This window comes from Callorhinus ursinus, unplaced genomic scaffold (genome assembly GCF_003265705.2).
Source record: "Callorhinus ursinus isolate GAN/ISIS: 27379988/994484 unplaced genomic scaffold, GSC_fseal_2.0 scaffold8, whole genome shotgun sequence".
NCBI classification, from domain to species: Eukaryota; Metazoa; Chordata; class Mammalia; order Carnivora; family Otariidae; genus Callorhinus; species Callorhinus ursinus.
Genome location: NW_027397070.1, coordinates 26638617 through 26652303, shown reverse-complemented (window position 1 = coordinate 26652303; position 13687 = coordinate 26638617). Strand labels below are relative to the sequence as shown.

The following is a 13687-nucleotide window of genomic DNA, read 5'->3' as shown; positions in this document are numbered from 1 at the left end:
AGTTTGTATCACGAGCATAGTATTGTTCATGCACCAACCTCCAGAAAAAGAATCAATTACCTGCCCTTGCCAAACTCCATCTAAGATTCTCACAGGATACCTCCATTGGGTGTAATCTCAGCTTTAAAACTACTGCCAAGAACAGAAGCATGACCCCGAAGGTGAAAAGAAAACCAGGCTGTATAAACACCATGCATTTTTATAGGAGAGAGTTCTTGCTTGCTTGCCCTACTACTTCCCACCCTACCAAAGAATATAATCCTTTAGTTTCTCTATTCTTCACAAAAATGCTAGTTCCTTCTTGAATGAAACACCTTTTTGTTGACTGATTTGTTATCAAAAACGTGGAGTATAGAAAATGGGAGGCAGTGATATTGTTAACATTTTCATTAATAGTCTAACATTATCATTCATTCATTCAACAAATATTTATTGTCTACTGAACCTCTGTTCTAGGAACTGAGGATACATGAGCATACAGAAAGATTTTTTTTTTTTTAAATCCTTGTTCTTTTGGAATTTATATCATAGCAGGTGGAAACAAACAAACATGAGGACTTTATTTGGTATGTTAGAAGGTGAGTGCTACGGGAAAGTAAAAGTTTAGAATCCCTGTTCTCATACCTGATCAATCTGCCATTTTCCACATAGTACTGCACGCGGAAGTGAATGATCATAGGAGGTCCAAATTGGTCAATACCCTAAAACAAAGACACATATAAAAAGCAAGCTATTTTTAGTTACTACAAAAAGGGGTTTCAAAAGCAACCAAATACCATTATTTACAAGATAGTTTTTAAATCGTGAAAGGTTTTATCTATTTCTAATGGGGGGGGCGGTGGTGACTGGCAGAGGGCAGACAACTGTCCCATATAGATACCAAGTTCATGCAAAACTGGGAAGTTATAAAGCATCAGCATATACTCATTCACTGTAAGGCCAATGACAACATAAGGGAAGATAAAAATAAATACCAGTGGAAATTTCTAGTTGAGATCCAGCTCCTCTCTCAGCTCTATCCCCTGTGGTGACCATTTGCTCCTCATTACAAATGTTCTCTTGTTCCTCTGACATTCCACATACCAAATTCTAATATGCTGTTTGTTTATTTAGACTTTAATGTGCCTTACTTTGTAGTTGGCTTTCAAGTAGGCTTCCGTTTATTCCAAGAATTCTTAAAACACAAACTGGAGGATCTAGGATTAGACACTAGGGATTTATTCCTGATTTACTACGGTGATCCTGGAAACACTAGGTAAATTCCCTCTGAATGATCTCCCATGTAAATGGAATTAATGTTTACTAAATAAAAGCACCACCAGTACAATAAAGTAACAAAGTATCAAAGGTAAGTATAGTAAAAGTAGATTCAAAAATTACTAATAACTTCTAGAACATCAGTTTTGACAGCTAATATAACCACAAAAGGAATATTTTTTCCATGGTTTTCATTTCAAAGCATTATCTCCAAATTACTAAAAAGTTATTATCAAACATTATTTAAGCAGATTATCTTTTTTTTTTTTAAGATTTTATTTATTTATTTGACAGGGTGAGAGCACAAGCAGAGGGAGTGGCAGGCAGAGGGAGAAGCAGGCTCCCTGCTCCCTGGACCCTGGGATCAAGACCTGAGCCTAAGACATACACTCAACCGACTGAGCCACCCAGGTACCCCTATTTAAGCAGATACCTAAAATCTACTGTTATATGCAATAAATTATTAACACTTCATCAACATGGCATTTTGGAACTTATAATTCATTTCCCTTTCCCATGCTCTACTTCATATTTTTGTGAATTAAAATTTTAAAATTTAATATTTTTCTAATGTATAATAGCTAAAATAAACCTTTTAAAAAATCAAAATAATTTTGCTTATAAATGTAATCTCACCCAAGTGACTTCGTATTGTCGTACCTTGCTGGCTTCTTTCTTCCATTCTTTTGGACAATATTTATACAGCTTTTGTGACAACTCCATATAGACATGTTCATTATCTGCACATTAAAAAAAGGAGACAAGATAATAAGAAAAGATTTAAAAGAAAAGAATATACACAAAAACAGATTTTTTTAAAAAGCCTCAAGATTTGTGAATGTGTTCTGAATTCACAAAGTACCACAAAAACTCAACAAGATACTAAAAGACAAAAGGTTGGCTAGACATTAATGAGACTTTTTATGAATTATTTTGCATTTGCAATACAGAACACACACTATTAAAAATCTGTAATATTTAGAAAAAATCTTAAGCTTCCACCTCCTGTTTTTACTTAGTTTCTATGGTCATCCTAGTGCACAAACTTCCAACACTGTGGGCTTCCTTGCTCTTAGAAGAAACATGCTTTTCTTGAGTTCACAGAGAACTCTCATCATAGGTGCAGAATAATGAAACAGAGAAGAAACAGCATCCTAACTGCTATGTAAGACATTAGGGGACATTGAGGATAACTGCCTGTTTTCAAGTGAGGCACCTGACCTATGCTCTGTGAACAACGGCCTTTAAGACTATTTCTTCTCTGTGTTCTCCACATATAACACAGCCTGATAAAATAGCAAGCCATTACTCTCACTGCATTTGGGACTGATCCTGTGGAATGAGGAGAAGAATCTCACGCAACAAAAGAATGCCAAAGTGTTTCCTCAAAGGGATGATGTTCTTAAGATAAGCAGAAACTATGATTGTTAAAACCCATGTAAAAATTATCTAAACATGTGAAGACAAGCTGGTAAAAAAATATTAAATTTTCAGATTTCCCGAAGAGAATCTTTTAAAAGAGAGATATTTCACAACAAAAGCCTTCAGCATTCCTATCCCATACTAAGTTTTAAGTCTTCTTCTTTTTTAAAGATTTCATTCATTTATTTTAGAGAGAGAGCACAAGGGTGCGTAAGCGGGGGGGGGGGAGGGTCGGACGGACAGAAAGGGGAGGGTGGGAGAGAGAATCTGAAGCAGACTCTCTGCTGAGTGTGCAGCAGTCCAACACAGGGCTCAATCCCACAACCATGAGATCATGACCTGAGCTGAAACTAAGAGTCAGTGGCTTAACTGATTGAGCCACCTAGGTACCCCCAAAGTTTTAAGCCTTTTTTTTTTTTTAAGTTTATTCCTTTTTCTCTAACCATCACTAAGGGAGTATGCTCGTGGAAAGCTCTGCATAAAAATGTACTCACTCTGGAAGGGCAGTGTGTCTCTCTGACTACTCCCAGGGTAACATGCCTGACCACACTGTCACTCCTGACTTAATGCTGGGGGGGGGTAGGGTTTGATTGAAAAAGAGCAATAAGAGAATAGGAAGGGTAGAGCTACTCTGTTTATAAATGACATATTAAGCCAACCAATTTGAAAAGGGATAGGGAAGAGGTCCCAGGGACAAAAAAAGGGTGCTACTTAAATCTACTTATCAGATCAACTAAATTATCTCCCATCTCTCATATGCTGCCAATTAACATGAAATGAACAAGACCACACACCCTTCCTGTTGAATATGATTTGTGTTTGGCTTGAGTTGCCATCTGAGGAAGCCATATAATAAACAGAACTGAGACTGTTCACTGTGTAATAGCACATATTTTTAAACTACCACCGTATCTCTACTATCTGACAGTTTGATCGTGGCTTTATATTTTAAGAATTCAAAAGCATGTATCAAAATCTGACAAAGCAGGTGAAGCAGTAATTTCCAGTTGACATGTGAGAAAAATGAATCGAGAGAAGTCAAGTGATATTTCTAAAGCCACACAGCTAGCTGGTGGTAGAACCAGAATTAGAAGTGGGTCATCTGATTCCTTTTCCAATGGTCTTTCGCCACCCTACAATCTCTCTTTTAAAAAAGGTATCTTAAAAACTCTCATTTTGAAATTTAAGGAAGCTGTAAACTGGTTTTATCAGACTGACTTGTTGAACACAGATCAACAGTCTGGCTGTAGTTGTAGAATTAAAAGAATTAACTTTGTGTTTAGAATAAAAGAAAAATTTTTTAGAATCTATAGGGCATTTATTTCTCCCGGACCCTTCCTTGAAAGAATGACTGAGGGATGCACTGATAGAAGGATGGAGCAAAGCATTTGTGTTTTTACTGCTTTAACTATTACAGGAAGAGACTGAAGAGCAAATGGTTGATTCACTGATTCTTGAGGTGCTCCCTGCTCCGTGCTTTCTGGCCTCTCCTAAGAAGATAACTGAAAATAGTTCACGTTTTGGTGGAGAAGGGCCTTGTTTATCAGCTCATCATGATACACCTTCCAACCTGGCAGATCTAAGCATTTTATGGTACTAACCAGATTCTCAAGATGTCGTAAGCCTTTAAATTTAAACCAATTCCAGTAGTAGAATATGATCCATAAAGAAGTATAAAATATAAATAAATACTTCACAAAAAAAGTATTCCTGAAAAACTGAACACAGATATAAAAGATCTTTTGACATAAGACTAGAGAAATTTAAAAACATGATGTGAAAGAAAAAGCTTATAAGGAATGGTTGCAGGTAAATCCTAGTAACTTAACTCTAAGATATTATGGGGGTGAGGTGGGGAAGAGACTTATACTGAGCCCTTTATGTGAAGAAAACCTTCACATAAAATATACAGAAGAAACTGATCCCTCATCTTCATGTCATATAGTCTAATTGGAAAAAAGAGAAGGTGTGCAGAGGGAAAAACAGAAAATGGGAGCAAATTAGTAGATCACTTTGTTATACTATATAGTCAACAGTAAGAGAACTTGAACAGTTATTTTTCTTATGCCTAAATTTTTTAATGTCAAAAATTATAAAAGAAATTATAAGAACATTCAAGATAATTTCCTCCCAGCTCCAGCTGCTCCCTGAGTGCAAGGAAACAAAAACCAAGCTTGGTTCATTAAAACAGAAAAGAACAAATACAAAATCTAGATTCCTAAAAAGGAACCCATTTTTAAGTTCAAACTATAATACGTGGCCTAAAATTCTAAATCTTAAAAGAAATACACATCAGTTAAGATTAAAAAATGAATACTAGACTAAAAATAATGACCAACTTATGGGTATTTTGATAATCACAATCTTATCACAATTTGCCCAAATTAAGTTACAGCTATAAAATATCACTTCCTCAGGGATAGTTGGCTAAATCTATCAGAGACGGAACTAACACCTACTTTGTATAACACTGAGTCCAAACAGGTGACAGTCCTTTAGCCTGAGTAGGTCACACACCTGGACCAGCAACTGGTGACACAGAATTTTAACCTGTAGAGAAAAAAACAAAACAACACAACTTGTGATAGCAAATAAACCAAGCCCACACGCTGAGGCACAACCAGGCAATTTATTTTTTTAAATTTTTTAAAAGATTTTATTTATTTTAAAGAGATCGAATATGCAAGTGGGGGGGAGTAGCAGAGTGGGAGGGAGAGGGATGGGGAAAGAATCTCCAGCAGACTCCACCCTGAACTCGGGAGTGTGACACAGGGCTCGATCCCATGACCCTGAGATCATGACCCGAGTGGAAACGAAGAGTCAGACGCTTAACTGACTGAGCCACTCAGGCACCCCCACAAACAAGCAATTTAATGCACCCTAAATATACGCCTTAATATGACAAGCAACACTAGCAAAACAACTGTTGGTTCATGGAAATTGCTTTAATCTGTGCTGTGTTTCAATAATGATTATCAAAATATAAATGTTTACGAAATAGTAATAAGGTACCAATACTATCTTGTACAAGACTCATAAATCTTATAATACATGAACAAGGCCTTATTTTAAAACCATGGTGCATGATAAATATTTCAGAAGATATCCAAAACAGGCTACTCAGATTATCAAAAGCCTGAATTAGGCAAGTATCTTTACAAGGAAGGTTTTCTTCTTGATGGCCTAATATGCTAATATACTACAAATTTGAGACTTAAAATGTCATACCAGCTACAGCACCTTTAATCCTTAGTTTTGACTGTATTTTTAAATGTCATAAACAAAGCTCTTGGGATAAAATGTGATAAAAAGTTAACAGAAAAATTCCAAACCACAAACTATATATAAAGCAAAGCATGTTGTAACTTTGTCTAACTGCTAATCATATAATGCTGTACATTTCCTCCATACTTATTATTGTTCTGCTAGTTTAAATCAAGTATTTGGAGCCTACTGATAAAACTCGGTAACAACTATCAAGTAAGCAGTGTTCTTATTTAAAACTGTAATTAAGGGCTCCCTGCTCAGCAGGGGGTCTGCTTCTCCCTCTGCCCCTCCCCCTGCTTGTGTGTGCACACTCTCTCTGTCAAATAAATAAATAAAATCTTAAAAAAAAAGAAGTTGCCTTTAAAAACATAAATAAAAAATAAAACCGTAATTAAGTAAGGCTGTGGCTCTGAAGTCTTAACCTGCTGTGAAAAGAAGCTTGAGTTATTTGTATTTGCATATTATGAGTCTTTAAGGCTACATTTTAGCTCACTGTGAAATTTTTCAAGTTCTTTAATCTTCAGGAGCAATGGAGCTTTAAAAAGTGCTATAGAGTATGAGGTATTAAGAATTAAAGTATTATCTAAAAATATACTTCATATGGAACTTTCTAATAAAAACATCATTTGATCCTAAATGTCATGGTTGGGGCGCCTAGGTGGCTCAGTCGGTTCAGTGTCTGACTCTTGGTTTCAGCTCACATCATGATCCTGGGTCCTGAGTTCGAGTCCTATGTCAGGCTCCACACTCAGTGGGAAGCCTGCTTGAGATTCTCTCCCTCTCCTTCTGCCCCTCACCCTGCTCATGCCCTCTCTAAAATAAATAAATAAATCTTTAAAATAAATAAATAAATGTCATTGTTTTTGAGTAAGTGTGCTTAAAATATATTCCAAAAAAAAGAATTGTTCACTTTGGTCTTAGTGAACAGGTATAAACTCTTGGCCACATTTATATTACTCAAAAGTTTTGTGTACATTTACCATAATTTTATTGTCAAAATTTACCAAGTTTCCACATTTAATATTTACCTGATGATTAAAATCATTTAAAACATCCCCTCCTAGTTCAAACTTATGGAGAAACGAGGATGATCAAAACACTAAGTTTACCCCACATGCAGAAAGACAACATTCTATCATATCAACTACACATGTCAAGGAATAAACTATCTTTGTTTAAAAAATATTTAGAAATGATGAAAAAATGAGACCATTAATAAAACTGTTTTTGCTACCGTTAATTTGTTAGACTACAACACTACAAACATCAATTGCAATTTTATGAATACAAAGGTAACACTGTAGAAAAAAGACCTTTGGCAGCCCTGAATCCGTTTTCTAGCAATGAGGGGTCTCCAAACTACTTAACTCGGTCCCTCCTCCCTCCTTTGTTCAACAGCTTGCTAGAGAGGAGTGTGGACATGGCAGGGGAGTCTATGTGCCCTGGAATAAGAAAATCTTATAGGCCTAGAGGGAGTTCAGATTCTCCATTTGAGCTTCATTAACAGAGCTCCCTAATGAAATGAACAAACAGGTCAAAGAAATTAAAACAAGTGTTACTCTATTAAGTGCTCACTTACCGAGCAATTCCCAGCTGCCAGGCACTACAATTAGCAGTTTACTCATGTTTTATCTTTAAATCCTCACAATGACCCTAATGAGGAGAGGAAGATTATCTCTACTTTATACATGAGGAAACGGAAGCAAAAAAAACCTAACTTGCCCAAGGCTACAGAGTATGTCGAGGAGTAGGGATTTCAAGTGAGGTCCCTGGGACTCTAAACCCTCCTTAATCATGATGATATATGGCTATACAATCCATGATCATAGTCCTGACCATCCTGTGGGGATATTACACTAATTTTGCAAAATAAGGAAAGTGAAGACATGTAAAATTAATCTCTGATGAGGAATTAAAGTAATAATAGCAGCTACCATGTTATGTGTCAGGAATGACGCTGTGTGCTAATCCTCAATTCTCACAATCACATAGTATGGTTGTAGCAGAGGTGTTATTCCTAATCATCTTCCTCAGCTGAGATTTTAGTACAAATTAATTTCTTTGAAAATTGTAGTCAGCTCTTAGTGTTCCTCATGAAGACAGATTAGTCCTTCCTTCCACTTATCTGAGGTCAGGAAGGTTTTGTTCCATATCTTTTATGTGTGCATAAGTGCACACATGAACACACAGATATACAATCCAACCAGTGGATTATGTTTAAATACATAAATGGAACTGAGAGAAGTTTCTTAAAGTGCTTAGGCTGTATGTCTTGATTTTGATTTTTTTAAAAAATTCAGTGGGTATCTTTTTATAAAATAACTGTATATAACAACTGAAATAGCATATTCACCTATATAAGTAGAATTACAGTTTAATGTATTTTGCCCATGACCACACTGAAAAAGATAAGCTGCTGAGTTTTATTAGATTTTTAAAAACCAAATGTAAAAAATAATAGCCTATCAGTTCACATATTCAAAAACAACTTTGGGTACCCTGAATAACAATTTGTTAATCAAAAGAAATTCTGCCCAACAGATGATAAAATTCATCCAAGAGGTAAGTTTGATGCTAGACAATCCCTATGAGCAAAAATGAGGTTACATTAGTAAATCAAGAAACTGAAACTGTGGTGATTGTCAGAATAAAACCAAAATAATTATGGTAACAAGCAGAACCTTTTCCTGTCTAAATTTTTTAATGACGCTACTTAAATGTCATATATACTCAGTATAATATTTAGAAATATTCTTTTATATAGCAGTGGGGTTAAAAATACAGTAGCATACAGCAAAAAAACCCAATTCAAGGCATGCACTAAGGCAAGTTTCTCCCTAATTCCATCTGAATACAATCAGTGAGAGGAAGAATATGAAAGTTGGTAATAGGGAGAGGGGTTGAAAAATGCCAGGCATGATTCTGATTACCATAAACCTGTTTGGCGGTCTCTACCAAAGCTAAACACAGATATACTTTATGATTCCCAACTCCACTCTTGAACAAACCCCACAAATGTATACACATGGGTATACACATAAAATGCTCAAAATAGTTTTGTTCATAATAGTCCAATACTTACAACAACCTAATATCCATCAAAAGTGAATGGATAAACAAATTGCACACAACAGAATATTACACAACAATGAAAAGGAATTAGTGTTACATGTAATAGCAATAAATGAACTTCACAGGCCAAATGTTGACTGAAAGAAGCCAGATACAAAAGAGAACACACCACACAATTTCAGCTGTGTGAAGTTCAGAAACAAATTATACAGGAGGAAACAGTGACTGGACCCCTCTTTGGGTGGAGATTACTGTCTAGGCGGAGTCACAACAGATTGTTCCATGGTGTTGAAAATATAGCATATCTCAAGCTGGATGATGATTACACGGGTATATACACTTGTAAAAATTCTCTGAGCTGCACACTTAAGATTCCTACACTTTGCTGTATGTAGATTATAACTCAATTTTAGAAGCTAAGAAAAATAGTACCATATTCCTCAATGTCCGGATGACTAAGACAGTTAACTCTGACTCAAGAACCAAAAGCCACAGCTTAGTGCTCAAGTGCACAGCCTATTCTTGAAATTGGCTAGACTCAGGCTACTATTAATGATCAAGATGCATAGTAAGAGGCTAGCAATTATTACCATTTCATGTGTGTGACAACTCAAAAGCATTTAAAAAGCAAATTCATATTATATATTAATAAACATTTATATTTCAGTAAAAAGTTATAAAATAGCAAAGTGTTAGTTTTTCTGTAATATGGTAACCAAAATTCTGTAATTTTACCCCCAGGGAAGAAATGTTGAAGGCAGCTGCACTTAAGCCATAATTCAAAGTTTATACTTGTGCTGAACAACTTTAAAACACCCCAATTCTGCTACATTACTCATGGTCTCATTCTGTAAGGCTTTCACCCTTCACCAGGTAATAACTTGAATGTGGTCACTGCTGGGAACAGAATATTCCAACATTTCTCAAGTTGTACCTACTTACATTTATGATGATGTTCAGAGATTCATCATTGGGAAGGAAAATACACACACTCCGGCGGTCTTGCATGACTCTATTGTTATGGAAGTTCAATTTGTTCATTGTGTTGTGGGCTCTCGAGTGGTCAGGGCTGGGCTCTGAGTCCTCGGCAATTCCTCTGGTTCCGAGCACTCCAAAGCCAGACTCCGCTCCTCATCACTCGCCCTACAGGAGAAGCAGCAGGATGTTCCCCTACGTAGGGTTCATAGCTGTAAAAAAAAGCCCCAAACCCAGCCATAAATAAAGGCAGCGAGACTGGTGAGAGAGACAGGGTGATGAGCGGCACAACTGCTCTTGTTGGCACAGGGTCAGCACATCTCAGAGCTAGGGTTGCCTGTTTTAATAAAGGAGAATTCACTGAAATTTATTCTGTATTTTGCCCACTATCAACTGTTTTCAAACTTTCATTCACAGTCATGAACTAAACATAAAGCCAGGGAGTGCCTCATACATTCAAGGCAGTACTATGCACTGCAGAGCTCACAGAAACAGAGAGCCTGCCTTTGGGAAGTTTCCAAGCTCACACGGGAGATAACGAAGGGTTCCACAAATAAACAAACAAAATGACAAAACAGCAGCAACAACAAATTCTCAAACTCTTGCTCTTTTTTTCCATTACAAACTCAAATAAGTGTCTTGGCTCTTCCATTACATTCCTTCTTCAACCACTGTGGTTTGGCTTTTACTTCCTTTGCTTCACCAACATGGCTCTGCCAAAGGAAGCCAGGGATCTCTAGACCATCAGCAGCATCTCTAGGATTCACTTCAATTGATCTCCCTCTCTCACCAAGGTTAAGCCCTCCTTAAAACTTTTTTTCTCTCTTGAGTTTTTATGGCTCTGCTCTCTCTCCTGATCCTTTAACCTGACAATGCAAACAATACCTCTATGTACTTCACCAACCAACACATAGAAATAACAAAACTGTATATATCAACCATGTTTGTATACAAAAGAACTGTGGATTTTGTGGATATCTAATCAGTTTATTAAACACATTATTTTTTAACTTCTCTCAGGTTTTCAATGTATACAATTTTTTTTTTGCAAGTAATGAAGATTTTCATCTCCAATCTTCAATACTCACATCCTTTCTTTGTTTCATGTCTTATTGCATTGGCAAACCTTTGGAGAATAATTTTAAAACAATGGGGGATATTTTCTACCTTGAATGAGTGTGCCTACTGTTTCATATATTATTGCTAATATAACACTATTCAACCAAGATGTGTTAAGGCTAGTTGCCTCTCAAATCAACAGTAATTATTTTTCTCCAGTAGCATTTATATTGTCTCTTTCCAGCTATATTTGTAGGAGCAGAAGATTTTACCAAGCAGAGAGTATAACAACACAGTTTTAATAGAAAAGCTATCGTCAGCGTTCACACAGACCAAAGCATAAGTGAGATATAATCTGCTTATGGTTAAATGTCCACCTGTTATCAGCAGGAAGATGGGAGAGAATATAATCTTCTATGGCACTAGGGGTATATATAAACTATTATTTCTTTTTAAAGTATGAATAAAATACCATCCACAAGGCAGCTACTCAAACTGAGTAAAAACAAATGGTAATCTTATATACAGTATAGGGGGCCAAAAGGACCCTTAGAAGCATTCTGCTTTTCTTAAAGGATCACAGCAATTGTTTCACATTAGTAGCCAGCACATCACCCTATAGGATCAGTGAAGTTCAGCACTGCAGTTTATCTTCAGTATGGGATGGTTAGCCCATGTTTCTATGAGCACAAACTAAGTGCACCCCATATCCAATCCACTTTTAGTTCAACAGTTCCAAAGCACCAATTGTAAGACTGGTGTTGGCTGCCTCAGAATCACCTGGGTGTCTGTGATAAATACAGAATCCCGAGCACAGTGGCATTTCTACTCACTGAGCCCAACTCAGGGCTCAGGAATCTTAATAACTTTTAAAAAAGTTCCCAGGTATTTCTGACATATAGGCATGTATAAAAACCACACTTGAATTAACAGAAGGAAGGTACTGAGCAGACAGCTGGTTGTAATACCTTCATAGTATATACTGAGAAAACATCATGAGGTATAGAATGGGGAATAAGCAACATATGTAAAAGACATCATCACTATAACTGAAAAAAAAAATCCTCAATATTAAAGGCTCTGAAGAGTCCTGCAGGCAATTTCTTAAATTTGTTTAACTTAGTATTTCTCAAACTTACTTGGTCACTGAATAGTTTCCCTCTCCTCTAAGCCCTATCTATCAAGGTCCTGTAGAATAAATTCTTAAACATATCATTTGAGAATTATGGTTGTAAAGCAATTTCCTTGTCAAATCTTTAATGGCAGATTTTTTTCCTATGTATTGCTCTATTCCAACACTTAGGCCTCCTCTCTATTAAAATCTTTTCAAGAATAAATTACAAGCTACAATTAAATGCATCTTATTTAAATTCAAAACCTAAAATGATATTAATCCCAGTGTAATTCTTATTTAAATATACACTTCAAACTGAGTTACTCCTATAATTTTCCATTCCTAATTAAACCAATTAAAGGGGGGTATTTCTACTGACCTACTTTCTATAATTAAAAAAAATAAACTAAGGAAAAAATACCTTCTGAGGTTTGAGATGTTTCCAGAGCTTCATTAAGATAATTTTCAAATTTCATTTGAGTACAATTTTTACTTATTTTATGATTCAGATAATGCAGAAGACTAGAGTAAGATTATTAAAGAAAATTTCATAAAAAGCAGAGTCTTTAAGAAGCAGTGCTGCCCCTTTGCTGCCTTTTCTGATTTGAGGATGGCAAACTAAAAAGTCCTGAGAGAGAGAGAGGATGAAGTTTTTACTTCACCCAGGACTGCATGAAAGCTGATTAAAAGGTTCTGGCGAAATAACAAAATGCCTATGATCTCTAAAATGCTCCAGTATAAAATTTAATCATACACTGGACAGTCCTGGGGAAAAGAATCAGACTAAATTTATACCAATCTGAATTGTAGAAATTCACCTCTGAGCTACTGGCCACCTATGCTGTGTCCTCAGCTGAGTCCCGACTCAGCCGCAGGAGAGCACGTTTCCTACTCCACGGCAGCCCTTTTCTGTCTAGGGATCTTGGGATAGATTATTGCTTTTAAGATAGATATTTATGAAGAACACACCATGCTGTAGAATATTTTCTGGACAAACAACAAAACAGCTTTAATAATGATCAAACTCTATCCTGTCATCTTTATTAATATCCAACTTACAAATAAAATATAAGATTCCCCCGCTTGAAAATTTTTTTTAAAGATTTTATTTATTTATTTGACAGAGAGAGATACAGCGAGAAAGGGACACAAGCAGGGGGAGTGGGAGAGGGAGAAGCAGGCTTCCCACAGAGCAGGGAGCCCGACGCGGGACTCGATCCCAGGACCTTGGGATCATGACCTGAGCAGAAGGCAGACGCTCAACGACTGAGTCACCCAGGTGTCCCTCCCCCCAATTGAATTTTAAACCTACATTATTATAAGTCTTATAATATAACTTAAGATAATGATATTGTCCCTGCTTTTTTCCTGATAAGCCCCATTGGTTAAAAGTTACTTTGTTTCTTGGGGTGCCTGGGTGGCTCAGTCGTTAAGCGTCTGCCTTCGGCTCAGGTCATGATCCCAGAGTCCTGGGATCAAGCCCCGCATCGGGCTCCCTGCTCAGCCAGGAGCCTGCTTCTC

General features: G+C 36.5%; 1 protein-coding gene across 3 annotated transcripts in view; it reads right to left on the bottom strand.

Moving 5' to 3' along the window:
• The window catches only part of FRMD6 (FERM domain containing 6), an 80480-nt gene that overhangs the window by 26949 nt on the left and 39844 nt on the right, over window positions 1-13687 (bottom strand). Inside the window, exons 2-5 of one of the 3 annotated variants that reach the window (XM_025870050.2) lie at window positions 9961-10205; window positions 5139-5229; window positions 1894-1997; window positions 625-701 (exon numbers count right to left, since the gene is read on the bottom strand). In XM_025870050.2, the coding sequence (XP_025725835.1) occupies window positions 625-701; window positions 1894-1997; window positions 5139-5229; window positions 9961-10059 (371 nt within the window). In that variant the 5' untranslated portion in view covers window positions 10060-10205. The remainder of the gene's footprint in view (window positions 1-624; window positions 702-1893; window positions 1998-5138; window positions 5230-9960; window positions 10206-13687) is intronic. The other 2 variants (XM_025870051.2, XM_073895218.1) reach the window with 2 other exon arrangements.